This window comes from Zophobas morio, unplaced genomic scaffold (assembly GCF_036711695.1).
Source record: "Zophobas morio isolate AGI-343-1 ecotype UQ-CSIRO unplaced genomic scaffold, CSIRO_AGI_Zmor_V1 ptg000949l, whole genome shotgun sequence".
Classification (NCBI taxonomy): Eukaryota; Metazoa; Arthropoda; class Insecta; order Coleoptera; family Tenebrionidae; genus Zophobas; species Zophobas morio.
The window spans coordinates 8,805-34,445 of record NW_026973051.1 but is presented as its reverse complement, the minus strand read 5'-3'; the positions used below and the strand labels follow the sequence as shown (position 1 = coordinate 34,445).

General features: G+C 35.1%; 1 protein-coding gene across 1 annotated transcript; it reads right to left on the bottom strand.

The window, feature by feature from the left end:
- Nucleotides 1–2,522: 2,522 nt before the first annotated feature.
- On the bottom strand, nucleotides 2,523–4,186 carry LOC135122189 (uncharacterized). Its single transcript, XM_064046395.1, has 2 exons — nucleotides 3,914–4,186; nucleotides 2,523–3,422 (listed from the first exon to the last, which is right to left on the bottom strand). The coding sequence occupies exons 1-2, from the start codon at nucleotides 4,184–4,186 to the stop codon at nucleotides 2,523–2,525; spliced, it is 1,173 nt and encodes a 390-aa protein (XP_063902465.1).
- Between the last annotated feature and the right edge of the window lie 21,455 nt (nucleotides 4,187–25,641).

Below are 25,641 nucleotides of genomic sequence, written 5' to 3'. Positions count from 1 at the left end.
AAAATTCTTCAGAAACGTCACTTTTGAAGTGTTTTCGTTGTACTTTTAAGCCACTCAGATACCCAACGGGCTCGGAAAGTGCAACGAAACCATCAAATTTTAGCTAGAAACTGTATTTTTGTCGATTTTTATTGAATTTGAACTATATTTCAACGTTTTTTGATGATTCTGAGCCACCAAACACACTTAAAACATGCAGAATCGTCTCAGAATAGGAAAAGGAGACGTTTAGGTCTATTTTATGCATTCTGGCGTTCGTAGATACAAGAAGATTGTGAAAATTCTGCAGAAACGTCACTTTTGAAGTATTTTCTTGTACTTTTAAGCCACTCAGATACCCTACGGGCTCGGAAAGTGCAACGAAACCATCAAATTTTAGCTAGAAACTGTATTTTTGTCGATTTTTATTGAATTTCAACTGTATTTCAACGTTTTTTGATGGTTCTGAACCACCAAACACACTTAAAGCATGCAGAATCGTCTCAGAATAGGAAAAGGAGACGTTTAGGTCAATTTTATGCATTCTGGCGTTCATAGGTACAAGAAAATTGTTAAAATTCTTCAGAAACGTCGCTTTTGAAGTGTTTTCTTGTGCTTTTAAGCCACTCAGATATCCTATGGGCTCGGAAAGTGCAACGAAACCATAAAATTTTAGCTAGAAACTGTATTTTTGTCGATTTTTATTGAATCTGAACTATATTTCAACGTTTTTTGATGGTTCTGAGCCACCAAACACACTTAAAGCATGCAGAATCGTCTCAGAATAGGAAAAGGAGACGTTTAGGTCAATTTTATGCATTCTGGCGTTCGTAGATACAAGAAAATTTTTAAAATTCTTCAGAAACGTCACTTTTGAAGTGTTTTCTTGTACTTTTAAGCCACTCAGATACTCAACGGGCTCGGAAAGTGCAACGAAACCATCAAATTTTAGCTAGAAACTGTGTTTTTGTCGATTTTTATTGAATTTGAACTATATTTCAAAGTTTTTTGATGGTTCTGAGCCGCCAAACACACTTAAAGCATGCAGAATCGTCTCAGAATAGGAAAAGGAGACGTTTAGGTCAATTTTATGCATTCTGGCGTTCGTAGATACAAGAAAATTGTTAAAATTCTTCAGAATCGTCACTTTTGAAGTGTTTTCTTGTACTTTTAAGCCACTCAGATACCCTACGGGCTCGGAAAGTGCAACGAAACCATCAAATTTTAGCTAGAAACTGTATTTTTGTCGATTTTTATTGAATTTGAACTATATTTCAATGTTTTTTGATGGTTCTGAGCCACCAAACACACTTAAAGCATGCAGAATCGACTCAGAATAGGAAAAGGAGACGTTTAGGTCAATTTTATGCATTCTGGCGTTCGTAGATACAAGAAAACTGTTAAAATTCTTCAGAAACGTCACTTTTGAAGTGTTTTCTTGTACTTTTAAGCCACTCAGATACCCTACGGGCTCGGAAAGTGCAACGAAACCATCAAATTTTAGCTAGAAACTGTATTTTTGTCGATTTTTATTGAATTTGAACTATATTTCAACGTTTTTTGATGGTTCTGAGCCACCAAACACACTTAAAGCATGCAGAATCGACTCAGAATAGGAAAAGGAGACGTTTAGGTCAATTTTATGCATTCTGGCGTTCGTAGATACAAGAAAACTGTTAAAATTCTTCAGAAACGTCACTTTTGAAGTGTTTTCTTGTACTTTTAAGCCACTCAGAAACCCTACGGGCTCGGAAAGTGCAACGAAACCATCAAATTTTAGCTAGAAACTGTATTTTTGTCGATTTTTATTGAATTTGAACTATATTTCAACGTTTTTTGATGGTTCTGAGCCACCAAACACACTTAAAGCATGCAGAATCGACTCAGAATAGGAAAAGGAGACGTTTAGGTCAATTTTATGCATTCTGGCGTTCGTAGATACAAGAAAACTGTAAAAATTCTTCAGAAACGTCACTTTTGAAGTGTTTTCTTGTACTTTTAAGCCACTCAGATACCCTACGGGCTCGGAAAGTGCAACGAAACCATAAAATTTTAGCTAGAAACTGTATTTTTGTCGATTTTTATTGAATCTGAACTATATTTCAACGTTTTTTGATGGTTCTGAGCCACCAAACACACTTAAAGCATGCAGAATCGACTCAGAATAGGAAAAGGAGACGTTTAGGTCAATTTTATGCATTCTGGCGTTCGTAGATACAAGAAAACTGTTAAAATTCTTCAGAAACGTCACTTTTGAAGTGTTTTCTTATTATTATTATTATTATTATTATTATTATTATGATTACGCCTCTTAACAGGCTGAGTGCCCAATAACGAAGAGGCGAGAGAAAAAAAAATAAAAAAAATAAAAAATTAGAAAAAAAAATAAAAAATTTGAAAAAAGAAAAAATTGAAGAAATTGAAATTATTTGAAGGGGAATATATCTAGAAAAAAGAGATTAAATAAAAAGATGAATCATACCAAAAATATTCTAGAACAACATACAACAATTAGTACGGATCAGTTATTTCGCAAATTTCTTTTATTTCTTAATTTCCGTTTTTAGCTCTCTCAGTTTGCAATTAAATATATCAATGTTACATTGAGATTTTTTATAGCTTTCTAGCATTTGATAAAACGGGGATGCTTTCATCACGTTAGATCTAGGAAATTTTTGCTCAAATAAGAAGTAATTTCTTACATTCATAGTAGGTGTTCTTAGTCCAATCATAGCAATCAAATCTTCACATTTAATTGTGTAACTAATTATATTATGCAACATTATAATGTAGGCATTGCTTCTTCTAGACAATAAGCTCTTGACATTGAGACGTTCATACAGAGTTTGATTCGGCACTCCTCTAAGAGGATATAAGCCGTCAATTTTATACAGCATATATTTTAAAGCACGGCGCTGAATTCTCTCTAGTGTGCTGATATGAGCCTGATAAATAGGACTCCAAACCACAGAACAGTACTCAAGTCGGGAGCGGACATAAGCAAAATACAACAATTTCACAATGTGAACTTCTTGAAATTCTTTGGTGTTGCGGATGACAAATCCCAGACATTTGTTAGCTGAGTCCTCTATTATCCTGATGTGTTCAACAAAACTAAGTTTTGAGTCAAATGTAACTCCAAGATCTCGAATGAATTCAGGTCGTTTTAAATCAACTCCTTGCAAACTATAATTGAAACTAATTAGGGATAACTTTCTGGAGTACGTTTTAACACAACATTTATCCTTGCTCAACGGCATTTGGTTGGTGATGGACCACTCATTTATTAAATCTAAATTCCGCTGAAGAACATGGCAATCGTCAGGAGATTTAATTTCAAGAAATATCTTCAGGTCATCCGCATATAATAGGCATTCTATATTGACCTGTTTTACTATGTCGTTAACATATATATTAAAAAACAAAGGACCCAAAACCGAACCCTGTGGAACACCAGATATTTGAATAAACCTGTCAGATGAATGACCGTTGTAAAATACATATTGGTACCTATCTGAGAGATATGAATCGAAAAGAAGAATTAGTGATTTGGAAAAACCAAAACTCATCATCTTATGCAGCAACAACTCATGACTAATACGGTCGAACGCCTTTGAAAAATCGACATAAACGCAGTCGACCTGTCCTCCCCTATCAAGACGATCTGCTAGAAACTGTGTTTTTAAGAACAAATTTGTAACTGTCGATCTGCCCTTAACAAAACCGTGCTGCCGCGGAGATAGGTAGTTAGCAACATGTGAGTACATACGGGAATGCAAGACAATCTCAAAAACCTTGGCAAAATTATTTATCAATGTAATGGGTCGATAGTTAGTGATTTCCTGTCTCCTGCCTGATTTATGAATTGGGACAATTCGTGATTCTTCCAGATAGTCGGAAATATTGACTGCTTTATTATTAAATTGTAGATCACAGACAATGGCTTGGTCAAAATAGCAGCACAATCCTTAACCAGAAAAGAAGGAACAGCATCCGGACCTGCTGTCACTGTAGGCTTCAGTTGTCTTAACGCATTATATACCTCACTTTCAGTTATTTGTTTAATGTCAAAGGTGTTAATATTGTCCAGAATAAATTCAAATGAATTTGACTGACTTGACTTTACAGACAGCGATTGTCTGAAATGTTTCGAAAATCCATTGACAATGTCCTGTGGAGAAGATAGCTCAACATTTTCATAATACATAGTAGAAGGAATACCCGACTGCATTTTTTTGTTTTTTATAAAGGCCCAGAATTTCTTTGGATCCGTTCTAATCTCTGAAGTATTTTTTTTTAAGTACACACTGTAAGCATTTTTCAATAATATCTTTGTTCTACTCCTCAATGATTTAAAAGCGCTATAATTGTCATTACTCTGATTTCTTTTATATCGAGTCCAGGCCTTATGTTTTTCACGTAGAATGTATATTATGTCACTGTCAAACCATTTCGGATAGCATCCACGCTGCGATTTTTTTAGTGGTACCCAGGAATTGAAAATGCAATACAAAGTGTCATATAAAGACCGCACAGCATTGTTAACTTCAGATACACAATATATATGAGAAAAGTCAGCAGAACACATATTTTCATACAAATGAAGAAAGTTTGCTTTCCTAAAATTAAATTCATTATTACTTTTAGCCAGCAAACAAGGTATTTGCTTCCTGCGGATATCGATAGTAATATTTAGTGCTGGGTGATGACGATCTTCAGAAGTCAATAAGTCTGATGAGTGAGTAATCTGGATTTTAATATTGGAAAAAACCAAATCTAAAAGGCGACCATTACTGTTCCTTATGCCATTATTTTGTGTTAAACCAAGAAAATTTGAAAAGTCTTTACAGGTGGTGAATAAATTTGATGGATTTGTTATACCTGTTGCACAATTATAGAATTCGGGTATATTAAAATCTCCTAGAATTATGATTTTCGAATCATACAAAATATTAATTAATAACAGAGACTCAAATAAAACTGTGTAATCATTGAGTGTCGTTGAAGGTGGTATGTATAATACGATAATATGGATATACTGATATCCCACTCTAAGCTTGATAGCTAAGATATCTATATGTTTCAAATCATTAAAGTTTTGACTAAATAGTTCAAGCGCAATAATCGATACCTGTAAATGTTTTTTAAATGCAATTAATATACCACCACCTCGCTTACTTGAGGTTGCAGAGAAGTCCCGATCTTTCCGAATAACATCGAAAGTGTTCAAGTCTAAGAATTCACCATTGCTAACGTTTGGATTAAGCCAGGTTTCAGTTAAGACAAGTAAATCAAATTCTAATAGCTCCAAGGAATTTACCAAAATATTAGACAATTTTGAATTCATACCTCGCACGTTTTGATAGTAAAGTGCTAAATTTACATCAGATCCCAAATTAAAAGATTTTTGTTTTAGACTTGAATGGATAATTTGATCGTCTACATTTAGTGTTTCCGATATTTGGCCAAGTTTACTTATAGATGTGCTAAGAAGTCTGTTATAGTTTAGTAACGAGCTTTCATTAATGGTTATTAGTGTAGATTCAGATTTTTTAAAATTAAAACTCTCAGAGTTTCCCTGCAAAGTATTTTTTATATGAATGAGCGGGATCTCATCAGTTGCGACTTTTGAAGTGTTTTCTTGTACTTTTAAGCCACTCAGATACCCTACGGGCTCGGAAAGTGCAACGAAACCATCAAATTTTAGCTAGAAACTGTATTTTTGTCGATTTTTATTGAATTTGAACTATATTTCAACGTTTTTTGATGGTTCTGAGCCACCAAACACACTTAAAGCATGCAGAATCGACTCAGAATAGGAAAACGAGACGTTTAGGTCAATTTTATGCATTCTGGTTTTCGTAGATACAAGAAAACTGTTAAAATTCTTCAGAAACGTCACTTTTGAAGTGTTTTCTTGTACTTTTAAGCCACTCAGATACCCTACGGGCTCGGAAAGTGCAACGAAACCATCAAATTTTAGCTAGAAACTGTATTTTTGTCGATTTTTATTGAATTTGAACTATATTTCAACGTTTTTTGATGGTTCTGAGCCACCAAACACACTTAAAGCATGCAGAATCGACTCAGAATAGGAAAAGGAGACGTTTAGGTCAATTTTATGCATTCTGGCGTTCGTAGATACAAGAAAACTGTTAAAGTTCTTCAGAAACGTCACTTTTGAAGTGTTTTCTTGTACTTTTAAGCCACTCAGATACCCTACGGGCTCGGAAAGTGCAACGAAACCATCAAATTTTAGCTAGAAACTGTATTTTTGTCGATTTTTATTGAATTTGAACTATATTTCAACGTTTTTTGATGGTAATGAGCCACCAAACACACTTAAAGCATGCAGAATCGACTCAGAATAGGAAAAGGAGACGTTTAGGTCAATTTTATGCATTCTGGCGTTCGTAGATACAAGAAAACTGTTAAAATTCTTCAGAAACGTCACTTTTGAAGTGTTTTCTTGTACTTTTAAGCCACTCAGATACCCTACGGGCTCGGAAAGTGCAACGAAACCATCAAATTTTAGCTAGAAACTGTATTTTTGTCGATTTTTATTGAATTTGAACTATATTTCAACGTTTTTTGATGGTTCTGAGCCACCAAACACACTTAAAGCATGCAGAATCGACTCAGAATAGGAAAAGGAGACGTTTAGGTCAATTTTATGCATTCTGGCGTTCGTAGATACAAGAAAACTGTTAAAATTCTTCAGAAACGTCACCTTTGAAGTGTTTTCTTGTACTTTTAAGCCACTCAGATACCCTACGGGCTCGGAAAGTGCAACGAAACCATCAAATTTTAGCTAGAAACTGTATTTTTGTCGATTTTTATTGAATTTGAACTATATTTCAACGTTTTTTGATGGTTCTGAGCCACCAAACACACTTAAAGCATGCAGAATCGACTCAGAATAGGAAAAGGAGACGTTTAGGTCAATTTTATGCATTCTGGCGTTCGTAGATACAAGAAAACTGTTAAAATTCTTCAGAAACGTCACTTTTGAAGTGTTTTCTTGTACTTTTAAGCCACTCAGATACCCTACGGGCTCGGAAAGTGCAACGAAACCATCAAATTTTAGCTAGAAACTGTATTTTTGTCGATTTTTATTGAATTTGAACTATATTTCAACGTTTTTTGATGGTTCTGAGCCACCAAACACACTTAAAGCATGCAGAATCGACTCAGAATAGGAAAAGGAGACGTTTAGGTCAATTTTATGCATTCTGGCGTTCGTAGATACAAGAAAACTGTTAAAATTCTTCAGAAACGTCACTTTTGAAGTGTTTTCTTGTACTTTTAAGCCACTCAGATACCCTACGGGCTCGGAAAGTGCAACGAAACCATCAAATTTTAGCTAGAAACTGTATTTTTGTCGATTTTTATTGAATTTGAACTATATTTCAACGTTTTTTGATGGTTCTGAGCCACCAAACACACTTAAAGCATGCAGAATCGACTCAGAATAGGAAAAGGAGACGTTTAGGTCAATTTTATGCATTCTGGCGTTCGTAGATACAAGAAAACTGTTAAAATTCTTCAGAAACGTCACTTTTGAAGTGTTTTCTTGTACTTTTAAGCCACTCAGATACCCCACGGGCTCGGAAAGTGCAACGAAACCATCAAATTTTAGCTAGAAACTGTATTTTTGTCGATTTTTATTGAATTTGAACTATATTTCAACGTTTTTTGATGGTTCTGAGCCACCAAACACACTTAAAGCATGCAGAATCGACTCAGAATAGGAAAAGGAGACGTTTAGGTCAATTTTATGCATTCTGGCGTTCGTAGATACAAGAAAACTGTTAAAATTCTTCAGAAACGTCACTTTTGAAGTGTTTTCTTGTACTTTTAAGCCACTCAGATACCCTACGGGCTCGGAAAGTGCAACGAAACCATCAAATTTTAGCTAGAAACTGTATTTTTGTCGATTTTTATTGAATTTGAACTATATTTCAACGTTTTTTGATGGTTCTGAGCCACCAAACACACTTAAAGCATGCAGAATCGACTCAGAATAGGAAAAGGAGACGTTTAGGTCAATTTTATGCATTCTGGCGTTCGTAGATACAAGAAAACTGTTAAAATTCTTCAGAAACGTCACTTTTGAAGTGTTTTCTTGTACTTTTAAGCCACTCAGATACCCTACGGGCTCGGAAAGTGCAACGAAACCATCAAATTTTAGCTAGAAACTGTATTTTTGTCGATTTTTATTGAATTTGAACTATATTTCAACGTTTTTTGATGGTTCTGAGCCACCAAACACACTTAAAGCATGCAGAATCGACTCAGAATAGGAAAAGGAGACGTTTAGGTCAATTTTATGCATTCTGGCGTTCGTAGATACAAGAAAACTGTTAAAATTCTTCAGAAACGTCACTTTTGAAGTGTTTTCTTGTACTTTTAAGCCACTCAGATACCCTACGGGCTCGGAAAGTGCAACGAAACCATCAAATTTTAGCTAGAAACTGTATTTTTGTCGATTTTTATTGAATTTGAACTATATTTCAACGTTTTTTGATGGTTCTGAGCCACCAAACACACTTAAAGCATGCAGAATCGACTCAGAATAGGAAAAGGAGACGTTTAGGTCAATTTTATGCATTCTGGCGTTCGTAGATACAAGAAAACTGTTACAATTCTTCAGAAACGTCACTTTTGAAGTGTTTTCTTGTAATTTTAAGCCACTCAGATACCCTACGGGCTCGGAAAGTGCAACGAAACCATCAAATTTTAGCTAGAAACTGTATTTTTGTCGATTTTTATTGAATTTGAACTATATTTCAACGTTTTTTGATGGTTCTGAGCCACCAAACATACTTAAAGCATGCAGAATCGACTCAGAATAGGAAAAGGAGACGTTTAGGTCAATTTTATGCATTCTGGCGTTCGTAGATACAAGAAAACTGTTAAAATTCTTCAGAAACGTCACTTTTGAAGTGTTTTCTTGTACTTTTAAGCCACTCAGATACCCTACGGGCTCGGAAAGTGCAACGAAACCATCAAATTTTAGCTAGAAACTGTATTTTTGTCGATTTTTATTGAATTTGAACTATGTTTCAACGTTTTTTGATGGTTCTGAGCCACCAAACACACTTAAAGCATGCAGAATCGACTCAGAATAGGAAAAGGAGACGTTTAGGTCAATTTTATGCATTCTGGCGTTCGTAGATACAAGAAAACTGTTAAAATTCTTCAGAAACGTCACTTTTGAAGTGTTTTCTTGTACTTTTAAGCCACTCAGATACCCTACGGGCTCGGAAAGTGCAACGAAACCATCAAATTTTAGCTAGAAACTGTATTTTTGTCGATTTTTATTGAATTTGAACTATATTTCAACGTTTTTTGATGGTTCTGAGCCACCAAACACACTTAAGGCATGCAGAATCGACTCAGAATAGGAAAAGGAGACGTTTAGGTCAATTTTATGCATTCTGGCGTTCGTAGATACAAGAAAACTGTTAAAATTCTTCAGAAACGTCACTTTTGAAGTGTTTTCTTGTACTTTTAAGCCACTCAGATACCCTACGAGCTCGGAAAGTGCAACGAAACCATCAAATTTTAGCTAGAAACTGTATTTTTGTCGATTTTTATTGAATTTGAACTATATTTCAACGTTTTTTGATGGTTCTGAGCCACCAAACACACTTAAAGCATGCAGAATCGACTCAGAATAGGAAAAGGAGACGTTTAGGTCAATTTTATGCATTCTGGCGTTCGTAGATACAAGAAAACTGTTAAAATTCTTCAGAAACGTCACTTTTGAAGTGTTTTCTTGTACTTTTAAGCCACTCAGATACCCTACGGGCTCGGAAAGTGCAACGAAACCATCAAATTTTAGCTAGAAACTGTATTTTTGTCGATTTTTATTGAATTTGAACTATATTTCAACGTTTTTTGATGGTTCTGAGCCACCAAACACACTTAAAGCATGCAGAATCGACTCAGAATAGGAAAAGGAGACGTTTAGGTCAATTTTATGCATTCTGGCGTTCGTAGATACAAGAAAACTGTTAAAATTCTTCAGAAACGTCACTTTTGAAGTGTTTTCTTGTACTTTTAAGCCACTCAGATACCCTACGGGCTCGGAAAGTGCAACGAAACCATCAAATTTTAGCTAGAAACTGTATTTTTGTCGATTTTTATTGAATTTGAACTATATTTCAACGTTTTTTGATGGTTCTGAGCCACCAAACACACTTAAAGCATGCAGAATCGACTCAGAATAGGAAAAGGAGACGTTTAGGTCAATTTTATGCATTCTGGCGTTCGTAGATACAAGAAAACTGTTAAAATTCTTCAGAAACGTCACTTTTGAAGTGTTTTCTTGTACTTTTAAGCCACTCAGATACCCTACGGGCTCGGAAAGTGCAACGAAACCATCAAATTTTAGCTAGAAACTGTATTTTTGTCGATTTTTATTGAATTTGAACTATATTTCAATGTTTTTTGATGGTTCTGAGCCCCACCAAACACACTTAAAGCATGCAGAATCGACTCAGAATAGGAAAAGGAGACGTTTAGGTCAATTTTATGCATTCTGGCGTTCGTAGATACAAGAAAACTGTTAAAATTCTTCAGAAACGTCACTTTTGAAGTGTTTTCTTGTACTTTTAAGCCACTCAGATACCCTACGGGCTCGGAAAGTGCAACGAAACCATCAAATTTTAGCTAGAAACTGTATTTTTGTCGATTTTTATTGAATTTGAACTATATTTCAACGTTTTTTGATGGTTCTGAGCCACCAAACACACTTAAAGCATGCAGAATCGACTCAGAATAGGAAAAGGAGACGTTTAGGTCAATTTTATGCATTCTGGCGTTCGTAGATACAAGAAAACTGTTAAAATTCTTCAGAAACGTCACTTTTGAAGTGTTTTCTTGTACTTTTAAGCCACTCAGATACCCTACGGGCTCGGAAAGTGCAACGAAACCATCAAATTTTAGCTAGAAACTGTATTTTTGTCGATTTTTATTGAATTTGAACTATATTTCAACGTTTTTTGATGGTTCTGAGCCACCAAACACACTTAAAGCATGCAGAATCGACTCAGAATAGGAAAAGGAGACGTTTAGGTCAATTTTATGCATTCTGGCGTTCGTAGATACAAGAAAACTGTTAAAATTCTTCAGAAACGTCACTTTTGAAGTGTTTTCTTGTACTTTTAAGCCACTCAGATATCCTACGGGCTCGGAAAGTGCAACGAAACCATCAAATTTTAGCTAGAAACTGTGTTTTTGTCGATTTTTATTGAATTTGAACTATATTTCAAGGTTTTTTGATGGTTCTGAGCCACCAAACACACTTAAAGCATGCAGAATCGACTCAGAATAGGAAAAGGAGACGTTTAGGTCAATTTTATGCATTCTGGCGTTCGTAGATACAAGAAAACTGTTAAAATTCTTCAGAAACGTCACTTTTGAAGTGTTTTCTTGTACTTTTAAGCCACTCAGATACCCAACGGGCTCGGAAAGTGCAACGAAACCATCAAATTTTAGCTAGAAACTGTATTTTTGTAGATTTTTAATGAATTTGAACTATATTTCAACGTTTTTTGATGGTTCTGAGCCACCAAACACACTTAAAGCATGCAGAATCGACTCAGAATAGGAAAAGGAGACGTTTAGGTCAATTTTATGCATTCTGGCGTTCGTAGATACAAGAAAACTGTTAAAATTCTTCAGAAACGTCACTTTTGAAGTGTTTTCTTGTACTTTTAAGCCACTCAGATACCCTACGGGCTCGGAAAGTGCAACGAAACCATCAAATTTTAGCTAGAAACTGTATTTTTGTCGATTTTTATTGAATTTGAACTATATTTCAACGTTTTTTGATGGTTCTGAGCCACCAAACACACTTAAAGCATGCAGAATCGACTCAGAATAGGAAAAGGAGACGTTTAGGTCAATTTTATGCATTCTGGCGTTCGTAGATACAAGAAAACTGTTAAAATTCTTCAGAAACGTCACTTTTGAAGTGTTTTCTTGTACTTTTAAGCCACTCAGATACCCTACGGGCTCGGAAAATGCAACGAAACCATCAAATTTTAGCTAGAAACTGTATTTTTGTCGATTTTTATTGAATTTGAACTATATTTCAACGTTTTTTGATGGTTCTGAGCCACCAAACACACTTAAAGCATGCAGAATCGACTCAGAATAGGAAAAGGAGACGTTTAGGTCAATTTTATGCATTCTGGCGTTCGTAGATACAAGAAAACTGTTAAAATTCTTCAGAAACGTCACTTTTGAAGTGTTTTCTTGTACTTTTAAGCCACTCAGATACCCTACGGGCTCGGAAAGTGCAACGAAACCATCAAATTTTAGCTAGAAACTGTATTTTTGTCGATTATTATTGAATTTGAACTATATTTCAACGTTTTTTGATGGTTCTGAGCCACCAAACACACTTAAAGCATGCAGAATCGACTCAGAATAGGAAAAGGAGACGTTTAGGTCAATTTTATGCATTCTGGCGTTCGTAGATACAAGAAAACTGTTAAAATTCTTCAGAAACGTCACTTTTGAAGTGTTTTCTTGTACTTTTAAGCCACTCAGATACACTACGGTCTCGGAAAATGCAACGAAACCATCAAATTTTAGCTAGAAACTGTATTTTTGTCGATTTTTATTGAATTTGAACTATATTTCAACGTTTTTTGATGGTTCTGAGCCACCAAACACACTTAAAGCATGCAGAATCGACTCAGAATAGGAAAAGGAGACGTTTAGGTCAATTTTATGCATTCTGGCGTTCGTAGATACAAGAAAACTGTTAAAATTCTTCAGAAACGTCACTTTTGAAGTGTTTTCTTGTACTTTTAAGCCACTCAGATACCCTACGGGCTCGGAAAGTGCAACGAAACCATCAAATTTTAGCTAGAAACTGTATTTTTGTCGATTTTTATTGAATTTGAACTATATTTCAACGTTTTTTGATGGTTCTGAGCCACCAAACACACTTAAAGCATGCAGAATCGTTTCAGAATAGGAAAAGGAGACGTTTAGGTCAATTTTATGCATTCTGGCGTTCGTAGATACAAGAAAACTGTTAAAATTCTTCAGAAACGTCACTTTTGAAGTGTTTTCTTGTACTTTTAAGCCACTCAGATACCCTACGGGCTCGGAAAGTTCAACGAAACCATCAAATTTTAGCTAGAAACTGTATTTTTGTGGATTTTTATTGAATTTGAACTATATTTCAACGTTTTTTGATGGTTCTGAGCCACCAAACACACTTAAAGCATGCAGAATCGACTCAGAATAGGAAAAGGAGACGTTTAGGTCAATTTTATGCATTCTGGCGTTCGTAGATACAAGAAAACTGTTAAAATTCTTCAGAAACGTCACTTTTGAAGTGTTTTCTTGTACTTTTAAGCCACACAGATACCCTACGGGCTCGGAAAGTGCAACGAAACCATCAAATTTTAGCTAGAAACTGTATTTTTGTCGATTTTTATTGAATTTGAACTATATTTCAACGTTTTTTGATGGTTCTGAGCCACCAAACACACTTAAAGCATGCAGAATCGACTCAGAATAGGAAAAGGAGACGTTTAGGTCAATTTTATGCATTCTGGCGTTCGTAGATACAAGAAAACTGTTAAAATTCTTCAGAAACATCACTTTTGAAGTGTTTTCTTGTACTTTTAAGCCACTCAGATACCCTACGGGCTCGGAAAATGCAACGAAACCATCAAATTTTAGCTAGGAACTGTATTTTTGTCGATTTTTATTGAATTTGAACTATATTTCAACGTTTTTTGATGGTTCTGAGCCACCAAACACACTTAAAGCATGCAGAATCGACTCAGAATAGGAAAAGGAGACGTTTAGGTCAATTTTATGCATTCTGGCGTTCGTAGATACAAGAAAACTGTTAAAATTCTTCAGAAACGTCACTTTTGAAGTGTTTTCTTGTACTTTTAAGCCACTCAGATACCCAACGGGCTCGGAAAATGCAACGAAACCATCAAATTTTAGCTAGGAACTGTATTTTTGTCGATTTTTATTGAATTTGAACTATATTTCAACGTTTTTTGATGGTTCTGAGCCACCAAACACACTTAAAGCATGCAGAATCGACTCAGAATAGGAAAAGGAGACGTTTAGGTCAATTTTATGCATTCTGGCGTTCGTAGATACAAGAAAACTGTTAAAATTCTTCAGAAACGTCACTTTTGAAGTGTTTTCTTGTACTTTTAAGCCACTCAGATACCCTACGGGCTCGGAAAGTGCAACGAAACCATCAAATTTTAGCTAGAAACTGTATTTTTGTAGATTTTTATTGAATTTGAACTATATTTCAACGTTTTTTGATGGTTCTGAGCCACCAAACACACTTAAAGCATGCAGAATCGACTCAGAATAGGAAAAGGAGACGTTTAGGTCAATTTTATGCATTCTGGCGTTCGTAGATACAAGAAAACTGTTAAAATTCTTCAGAAACGTCACTTTTGAAGTGTTTTCTTGTACTTTTAAGCCACTCAGATACCCTACGGGCTCGGAAAGTGCAACGAAACCATCAAATTTTAGCTAGAAACTGTATTTTTGTAGATTTTTATTGAATTTGAACTATATTTCAACGTTTTTTGATGGTTCTGAGCCACCAAACACACTTAAAGCATGCAGAATCGACTCAGAATAGGAAAAGGAGACGTTTAGGTCAATTTTATGCATTCTGGCGTTCGTAGATACAAGAAAACTGTTAAAATTCTTCAGAAACGTCACTTTTGAAGTGTTTTCTTGTACTTTTAAGCCACTCAAATACCCTACGGACTCGGAAAGTGCAACGAAACCATCAAATTTTAGCTAGAAACTGTATTTTTGTCGATTTTTATTGAATTTGAACTATATTTCAACGTTTTTTGATGGTTCTGAGCCACCAAACACACTTAAAGCATGCAGAATCGACTCAGAATAGGAAAAGGAGACGTTTAGGTCAATTTTATGCATTCTGGCGTTCGTAGATACAAGAAAACTGTTAAAATTCTTCAGAAACGTCACTTTTGAAGTGTTTTCTTGTACTTTTAAGCCACTCAGATACCCTACGGGCTCGGAAAGTGCAACGAAACCATCAAATTTTAGCTAGAAACTGTATTTTTGTCGATTTTTATTGAATTTGAACTATATTTCAACGTTTTTTGATGGTTCTGAGCCACCAAACACACTTAAAGCATGCAGAATCGACTCAGAATAGGAAAAGGAGACGTTTAGGTCAATTTTATGCATTCTGGCGTTCGTAGATACAAGAAAACTGTTAAAATTCTTCAGAAACGTCACTTTTGAAGTGTTTTCTTGTACTTTTAAGCCACTCAGATACCCTACGGGCTCGGAAAGTGCAACGAAACCATCAAATTTTAGCTAGAAACTGTATTTTTGTCGATTTTTATTGAATTTGAACTATATTTCAACGTTTTTTGATGGTTCTGAGCCACCAAACACACTTAAAGCATGCAGAATCGACTCAGAATAGGAAAAGGAGACGTTTAGGTCAATTTTATGCATTCTGGCGTTCGTAGATACAAGAAAACTGTTAAAATTCTTCAGAAACGTCACTTTTGAAGTGTTTTCTTGTACTTTTAAGCCACTCAGATACCCTACGGGCTCGGAAAGTGCAACGAAACCATCAAATTTTAGCTAGAAACTGTATTTTTGTCGATTTTTATTGAATTTGAACTATATTTCAACGTTTTTTGATGGTTCTGAGCCACCAAACACACTTAAAGCATGCAGAATCGACTCAGAATAGGAAAAGGAGACGTTTAGGTCAATTTTATGCATTCTGGCGTTGGTAGATACAAGAAAACTGTTAAAATTCTTCAGAAACGTCACTTTTGAAGTGTTTTCTTGTACTTTTAAGCCACTCAGATACCCTACGGGCTCGGAAAATGCAACGAAACCATCAAACTTTAGCTAGAAACTGTATTTTTGTCGATTTTTATTGAATTTGAACTATATTTCAACGTTTTTTGATGGTTCTGAGCCACCAAACACACTTAAAGCATGCAGAATCGACTCAGAATAGGAAAAGGAGACGTTTAGGTCAATTTTATGCATTCTGGCGTTCGTAGATACAAGGAAACTGTTAAAATTCTTCAGAAACGTCACTTTTGAAGTGTTTTCTTGTACTTTTAAGCCACTCAGATACCTTACGGGCTCGGAAAGTGCAACGAAACCATCAAATTTTAGCTAGAAACTGTATTTTTGTCGATTTTTATTGAATTTGAACTATATTTCAACGTTTTTTGATGGTTCTGAGCCACCAAACACACTTAAAGCATGCAGAATCGACTCAGAATAGGAAAAGGAGACGTTTAGGTCAATTTTATGCATTCTGGCGTTCGTAGATACAAGAAAACTGTTAAAATTCTTCAGAAACGTCACTTTTGAAGTGTTTTCTTGTACTTTTAAGCCACTCAGATACCCTACGGGCTCGGAAAGTGCAACGAAACCATCAAATTTTAGCTAGAAACTGTATTTTTGTCGATTTTTATTGAATTTGAACTATATTTCAACGTTTTTTGATGGTTCTGAGCCACCAAACACACTTAAAGCATGCAGAATCGACTCAGAATAGGAAAAGGAGACGTTTAGGTCAATTTTATGCATTCTGGCGTTCGTAGATACAAGAAAACTGTTAAAATTCTTCAGAAACGTCACTTTTGAAGTGTTTTCTTGTACTTTTAAGCCACTCAAATACCCTACGGACTCGGAAAGTGCAACGAAACCATCAAATTTTAGCTAGAAACTGTATTTTTGTCGATTTTTATTGAATTTGAACTATATTTCAACGTTTTTTGATGGTTCTGAGCCACCAAACACACTTAAAGCATGCAGAATCGACTCAGAATAGGAAAAGGAGACGTTTAGGTCAATTTTATGCATTCTGGCGTTCGTAGATACAAGAAAACTGTTAAAATTCTTCAGAAACGTCACTTTTGAAGTGTTTTCTTGTACTTTTAAGCCACTCAGATACCCTACGGGCTCGGAAAGTGCAACGAAACCATCAAATTTTAGCTAGAAACTGTATTTTTTGTCGATTTTTATTGAATTTGAACTATATTTCAACGTTTTTTGATGGTTCTGAGCCACCAAACACACTTAAAGCATGCAGAATCGACTCAGAATAGGAAAAGGAGACGTTTAGGTCAATTTTATGCATTCTGGCGTTCGTAGATACAAGAAAACTGTTAAAATTCTTCAGAAACGTCACTTTTGAAGTGTTTTCTTGTACTTTTAAGCCACTCAGATACCCTACGGGCTCGGAAAGTGCAACGAAACCATCAAATTTTAGCTAGAAACTGTATTTTTGTCGATTTTTATTGAATTTGAACTATATTTCAACGTTTTTTGATGGTTCTGAGCCACCAAACACACTTAAAGCATGCAGAATCGACTCAGAATAGGAAAAGGAGACGTTTAGGTCAATTTTATGCATTCTGGCGTTGGTAGATACAAGAAAACTGTTAAAATTCTTCAGAAACGTCACTTTTGAAGTGTTTTCTTGTACTTTTAAGCCACTCAGATACCCTACGGGCTCGGAAAATGCAACGAAACCATCAAACTTTAGCTAGAAACTGTATTTTTGTCGATTTTTATTGAATTTGAACTATATTTCAACGTTTTTTGATGGTTCTGAGCCACCAAACACACTTAAAGCATGCAGAATCGACTCAGAATAGGAAAAGGAGACGTTTAGGTCAATTTTATGCATTCTGGCGTTCGTAGATACAAGGAAACTGTTAAAATTCTTCAGAAACGTCACTTTTGAAGTGTTTTCTTGTACTTTTAAGCCACTCAGATACCTTACGGGCTCGGAAAGTGCAACGAAACCATCAAATTTTAGCTAGAAACTGTATTTTTGTCGATTTTTATTGAATTTGAACTATATTTCAACGTTTTTTGATGGTTCTGAGCCACCAAACACACTTAAAGCATGCAGAATCGACTCAGAATAGGAAAAGGAGACGTTTAGGTCAATTTTATGCATTCTGGCGTTCGTAGATACAAGAAAACTGTTAAAATTCTTCAGAAACGTCACTTTTGAAGTGTTTTCTTGTACTTTTAAGCCACTCAGATACCCTACGGGCTCGGAAAGTGCAACGAAACCATCAAATTTTAGCTAGAAACTGTATTTTTGTCGATTTTTATTGAATTTGAACTATATTTCAACGTTTTTTGATGGTTCTGAGCCACCAAACACACTTAAAGCATGCAGAATCGACTCAGAATAGGAAAAGGAGACGTTTAGGTCAATTTTATGCATTCTGGCGTTCGTAGATACAAGAAAACTGTTAAAATTCTTCAGAAACGTCACTTTTGAAGTGTTTTCTTGTACTTTTAAGCCACTCAGATACCCTACGGGCTCGGAAAGTGCAACGAAACCATCAAATTTTAGCTAGAAACTGTATTTTTGTCGATTTTTATTGAATTTGAACTATATTTCAACGTTTTTTTGATGGTTCTGAGCCACCAAACACACTTAAAGCATGCAGAATCGACTCAGAATAGGAAAAGGAGACGTTTAGGTCAATTTTATGCATTCTGGCGTTCGTAGATACAAGAAAACTGTTAAAATTCTTCAGAAACGTCACTTTTGAAGTGTTTTCTTGTACTTTTAAGCCACTCAGATACCCTACGGGCTCGGAAAGTGCAACGAAACCATCAAATTTTAGCTAGAAACTGTATTTTTGTCGATTTTTATTGAATTTGAACTATATTTCAACGTTTTTTGATGGTTCTGAGCCACCAAACACACTTAAAGCATGCAGAATCGACTCAGAATAGGAAAAGGAGACGTTTAGGTCAATTTTATGCATTCTGGCGTTCGTAGATACAAGAAAACTGTTAAAATTCTTCAGAAACGTCACTTTTGAAGTGTTTTCTTGTACTTTTAAGCCACTCAGATACCCTACGGGCTCGGAAAATGCAACGAAACCATCAAACTTTAGCTAGAAACTGTATTTTTGTCGATTTTTATTGAATTTGAACTATATTTCAACGTTTTTTGATGGTTCTGAGCCACCAAACACACTTAAAGCATGCAGAATCGACTCAGAATAGGAAAAGGAGACGTTTAGGTCAATTTTATGCATTCTGGCGTTCGTAGATACAAGAAAACTGTTAAAATTCTTCAGAAACGTCACTTTTGAAGTGTTTTCTTGTACTTTTAAGCCACTCAGATACCCTACGGGCTCGGAAAGTGCAACGAAACCATCAAATTTTAGCTAGAAACTGTATTTTTGTAGATTTTTATTGAATTTGAACTATATTTCAACGTTTTTTGATGGTTCTGAGCCACCAAACACACTTAAAGCATGCAGAATCGACTCAGAATAGGAAAAGGAGACGTTTAGGTCAATTTTATGCATTCTGGCGTTCGTAGATACAAGAAAACTGTTAAAATTCTTCAGAAACGTCACTTTTGAAGTGTTTTCTTGTACTTTTAAGCCACTCAGATACCCTACGGGCTCGGAAAGTGCAACGAAACCATCAAATTTTAGCTAGAAACTGTATTTTTGTCGATTTTTATTGAATTTGAACTATATTTCAACGTTTTTTGATGGTTCTGAGCCACCAAACACACTTAAAGCATGCAGAATCGACTCAGAATAGGAAAAGGAGACGTTTAGGTCAATTTTATGCATTCTGGCGTTCGTAGATACAAGAAAACTGTTAAAATTCTTCAGAAACGTCACTTTTGAAGTGTTTTCTTGTACTTTTAAGCCACTCAGATACCCTACGGGCTCGGAAAGTGCAACGAAACCATCAAATTTTAGCTAGAAACTGTATTTTTGTCGATTTTTATTGAATTTGAACTATATTTCAACGTTTTTTGATGGTTCTGAGCCACCAAACACACTTAAAGCATGCAGAATCGACTCAGAATAGGAAAAGGAGACGTTTAGGTCAATTTTATGCATTCTGGCGTTCGTAGATACAAGAAAACTGTTAAAATTCTTCAGAAACGTCACTTTTGAAGTGTTTTCTTGTACTTTTAAGCCACTCAGATACCCTACGGGCTCGGAAAATGCAACGAAACCATCAAATTTTAGCTAGAAACTGTATTTTTGTCGATTTTTATTGAATTTGAACTATATTTCAACGTTTTTTGATGGTTCTGAGCCACCAAACACACTTAAAGCATGCAGAATCGACTCAGAATAGGAAAAGGAGACGTTTAGGTCAATTTTATGCATTCTGGCGTTCGTAGATACAAGAAAACTGTTAAAATTCTTCAGAAACGTCACTTTTGAAGTGTTTTCTTGTACTTTTAAGCCACTCAGATACCTTACGGGCTCGGAAAGTGCAACGAAACCATCAAATTTTAGCTAGAAACTGTATTTTTGTCGATTTTTATTGAATTTGAACTATATTTCAACGTTTTTTGATGGTTCTGAGCCACCAAACACACTTAAAGCATGCAGAATCGACTCAGAATAGGAAAAGGAGACGTTTAGGTCAATTTTATGCATTCTGGCGTTCGTAGATACAAGAAAACTGTTAAAATTCTTCAGAAACGTCACTTTTGAAGTGTTTTCTTGTACTTTTAAGCCACTCAGATACCCTACGGGCTCGGAAAGTGCAACGAAACCATCAAATTTTAGCTAGAAACTGTATTTTTGTCGATTTTTATTGAATTTGAACTATATTTCAACGTTTTTTGATGGTTCTGAGCCACCAAACACACTTAAAGCATGCAGAATCGACTCAGAATAGGAAAAGGAGACGTTTAGGTCAATTTTATGCATTCTGGCGTTCGTAGATACAAGAAAACTGTTAAAATTCTTCAGAAACGTCACTTTTGAAGTGTTTTCTTGTACTTTTAAGCCACTCAGATACCCTACGGGCTCGGAAAGTGCAACGAAACCATCAAATTTTAGCTAGAAACTGTATTTTTGTCGATTTTTATTGAATTTGAACTATATTTCAACGTTTTTTGATGGTTCTGAGCCACCAAACACACTTAAAGCATGCAGAATCGACTCAGAATAGGAAAAGGAGACGTTTAGGTCAATTTTATGCATTCTGGCGTTCGTAGATACAAGAAAACTGTTAAAACTCTTCAGAAACGTCACTTTTGAAGTGTTTTCTTGTACTTTTAAGCCACTCAGATACCCTACGGGCTCGGAAAGTGCAACGAAACCATCAAATTTTAGCTAGAAACTGTATTTTTGTCGATTTTTATTGAATTTGAACTATATTTCAACGTTTTTTGATGGTTCTGAGCCACCAAACACACTTAAAGCATGCAGAATCGACTCAGAATAGGAAAAGGAGACGTTTAGGTCAATTTTATGCATTCTGGCGTTCGTAGATACAAGAAAACTGTTAAAATTCTTCAGAAACGTCACTTTTGAAGTGTTTTCTTGTACTTTTAAGCCACTCAGATACCCAACGGGCTCGGAAAGTGCAACGAAACCATCAAATTTTAGCTAGAAACTGTATTTTTGTCGATTTTTATTGAATTTGAACTATATTTCAACGTTTTTTGATGGTTCTGAGCCACCAAACACACTTAAAGCATGCAGAATCGACTCAGAATAGGAAAAGGAGACGTTTAGGTCAATTTTATGCATTCTGGCGTTCGTAGATACAAGAAAACTGTTAAAATTCTTCAGAAACGTCACTTTTGAAGTGTTTTCTTGTACTTTTAAGCCACTCAGATACCCTACGGGCTCGGAAAATGCAACGAAACCATCAAACTTTAGCTAGAAACTGTATTTTTGTCGATTTTTATTGAATTTGAACTATATTTCAACGTTTTTTGATGGTTCTGAGCCACCAAACACACTTAAAGCATGCAGAATCGACTCAGAATAGGAAAAGGAGACGTTTAGGTCAATTTTATGCATTCTGGCGTTCGTAGATACAAGAAAACTGTTAAAATTCTTCAGAAACGTCACTTTTGAAGTGTTTTCTTGTACTTTTAAGCCACTCAGATACCCTACGGGCTCGGAAAGTGCAACGAAACCATCAAATTTTAGCTAGAAACTGTATTTTTGTAGATTTTTATTGAATTTGAACTATATTTCAACGTTTTTTGATGGTTCTGAGCCACCAAACACACTTAAAGCATGCAGAATCGACTCAGAATAGGAAAAGGAGACGTTTAGGTCAATTTTATACATTCTGGCGTTCGTAGATACAAGAAAACTGTTAAAATTCTTCAGAAACGTCACTTTTGAAGTGTTTTCTTGTACTTTTAAGCCACTCAGATACCCTACGGGCTCGGAAAGTGCAACGAAACCATCAAATTTTAGCTAGAAACTGTATTTTTGTCGATTTTTATTGAATTTGAACTATATTTCAACGTTTTTTGATGGTTCTGAGCCACCAAACACACTTAAAGCATGCAGAATCGACTCAGAATAGGAAAAGGAGACGTTTAGGTCAATTTTATGCATTCTGGCGTTCGTAGATACAAGAAAACTGTTAAAATTCTTCAGAAACGTCACTTTTGAAGTGTTTTCTTGTACTTTTAAGCCACTCAGATACCCTACGGGCTCGGAAAGTGCAACGAAACCATCAAATTTTAGCTAGAAACTGTATTTTTGTCGATTTTTATTGAATTTGAACTATATTTCAACGTTTTTTGATGGTTCTGAGCCACCAAACACACTTAAAGCATGCAGAATCGACTCAGAATAGGAAAAGGAGACGTTTAGGTCAATTTTATGCATTCTGGCGTTCGTAGATACAAGAAAACTGTTAAAATTCTTCAGAAACGTCACTTTTGAAGTGTTTTCTTGTACTTTTAAGCCACTCAGATACCCTACGGGCTCGGAAAATGCAACGAAACCATCAAATTTTAGCTAGAAACTGTATTTTTGTCGATTTTTATTGAATTTGAACTATATTTTTATATATAACTATAACTTTACTGTGTAATTTCTCCAAAGTGTTTGAGTTCTTGTTGCATGATAGTATTATGAATCATGTGAGCCCATACATATGTTCATCTCAGCATGGATTTTTTAAGAAGCGTTCAATAGACACCAATTTATGTGTCTTCACTCAGTTTGTGGCTGATGCTTTTGATGCAGGGTATCAGGTGGATTCGGTGTACACCGATTTCACCAAAGCATTTGACAGAATAGATCATTATAAGTTGCTGGATAAACTAAACATTTTTGGACTGTCTGCTAATGTTATAAAACTCTTCCGTTCCTATTTCAGAGATAGAACACAAATAGTAACCTATCGTGGATTTAGATCTAAAGAAATAAAAGTAACATCTGGGGTACCACAAGGTTCGATACTTGGCCCGTTGCTCTTCTCACTGTTTGTTAATGACATCACATCTACTTTGGAATCTCAGTGTCTGCTATATGCTGATGATTTGAAGATATTTCGGAAAATTGTTAGTGTGAATGATTGTCTACAATTACAGAAAGACATTATAAAATTTGAACTATGGTGTATAAATAACGGTCTCTCTCTTAATCACGACAAATGTGGAGTTATGACTTTTTCACTAAAACATAACAATCTCTTATATAATTACAAGCTCCATGACAATTACGTTCAACGTTTTGAGGAAGTAAAAGATCTGGGAATTATCTTCGACAAAAAATTATCCTTTAGTAAACATATTGAAATTATGCTTATCTCTGCTTCTAAATCAATAGGTTTTGTTTTCCGAAATAGTCAACATTTTAAGAATTGGGAAACTATCCTTATGTTATATGTTACACTTGTAAGAACCAAATTGGAATATGGATGCATAATCTGGAGTCCAGGTTACAATGTCTATATCAATAATATAGAAAAGTTGCAAAGAAAGGTTTTGAAATTTCTTCACCTAAAAGTATTTGGTATGTACCCTCAAAAAGGCTTTCCGCAAGACGAACTTTTAAAACTATTCGGGATTCAAACTTTAGAGAGCAGACGAAATTATTTCTCTATATCTTTTTTACATAAAATAGTGAATGGACTATTAGATTGCAGTGATTTACTTGGAAAAATAAATCTACGAATTCCACGCTTAAACAGTCGTAATCAAGATACTTTCTATATCGGCACGGCCAGGACTAACGTTAAAATGTTTTCTCCTATTCTCAGGATGTGTCAAAATTATAATCTACACCAAAATAAGTTCGATATATTTTACTGCAATAAAAGGATCATAAAAAAGGCAATAATGTAATGTAAAATAATCATTAATCACTATGTTTTTCTTTGCTCTGTTTTGTAATATATGCCCCAGTAATTGGATTTTTATCTGTTGGGGTATTTGCTAATAATAATAATAATAATAATAATAATAATAATATTTCAACGTTTTTTGATGGTTCTGAGCCACCAAACACACTTAAAGCATGCAGAATCGACTCAGAATAGGAAAAGGAGACGTTTAGGTCAATTTTATGCATTCTGGCGTTCGTAGATACAAGAAAACTGTTAAAATTCTTCAGAAACGTCACTTTTGAAGTGTTTTCTTGTACTTTTAAGCCACTCAGATACCCTACGGGCTCGGAAAGTGCAACGAAACCATCAAATTTTAGCTAGAAACTGTATTTTTGTCGATTTTTATTGAATTTGAACTATATTTCAACGTTTTTTGATGGTTCTGAGCCACCAAACACACTTAAAGCATGCAGAATCGACTCAGAATAGGAAAAGGAGACGTTTAGGTCAATTTTATGCATTCTGGCGTTCGTAGATACAAGAAAACTGTTAAAATTCTTCAGAAACGTCACTTTTGAAGTGTTTTCTTGTACTTTTAAGCCACTCAGATACCCTACGGGCTCGGAAAGTGCAACGAAACCATCAAATTTTAGCTAGAAACTGTATTTTTGTCGATTTTTATTGAATTTGAACTATATTTCAACGTTTTTTGATGGTTCTGAGCCACCAAACACACTTAAAGCATGCAGAATCGACTCAGAATAGGAAAAGGAGACGTTTAGGTCAATTTTATGCATTCTGGCGTTCGTAGATACAAGAAAACTGTTAAAATTCTTCAGAAACGTCACTTTTGAAGTGTTTTCTTGTACTTTTAAGCCACTCAGATACCCTACGGGCTCGGAAAGTGCAACGAAACCATCAAATTTTAGCTAGAAACTGTATTTTTGTCGATTTTTATTGAATTTGAACTATATTTCAACGTTTTTTGATGGTTCTGAGCCACCAAACACACTTAAAGCATGCAGAATCGACTCAGAATAGGAAAAGGAGACGTTTAGGTCAATTTTATGCATTCTGGCGTTCGTAGATACAAGAAAACTGTTAAAATTCTTCAGAAACGTCACTTTTGAAGTGTTTTCTTGTACTTTTAAGCCACTCAGATACCCTACGGGCTCGGAAAGTGCAACGAAACCATCAAATTTTAGCTAGAAACTGTATTTTTGTCGATTTTTATTGAATTTGAACTATATTTCAACGTTTTTTGATGGTTCTGAGCCACCAAACACACTTAAAGCATGCAGAATCGACTCAGAATAGGAAAAGGAGACGTTTAGGTCAATTTTATGCATTCTGGCGTTCGTAGATACAAGAAAACTGTTAAAATTCTTCAGAAACGTCACTTTTGAAGTGTTTTCTTGTACTTTTAAGCCACTCAGATACCCTACGGGCTCGGAAAGTGCAACGAAACCATCAAATTTTAGCTAGAAACTGTATTTTTGTCGATTTTTATTGAATTTGAACTAT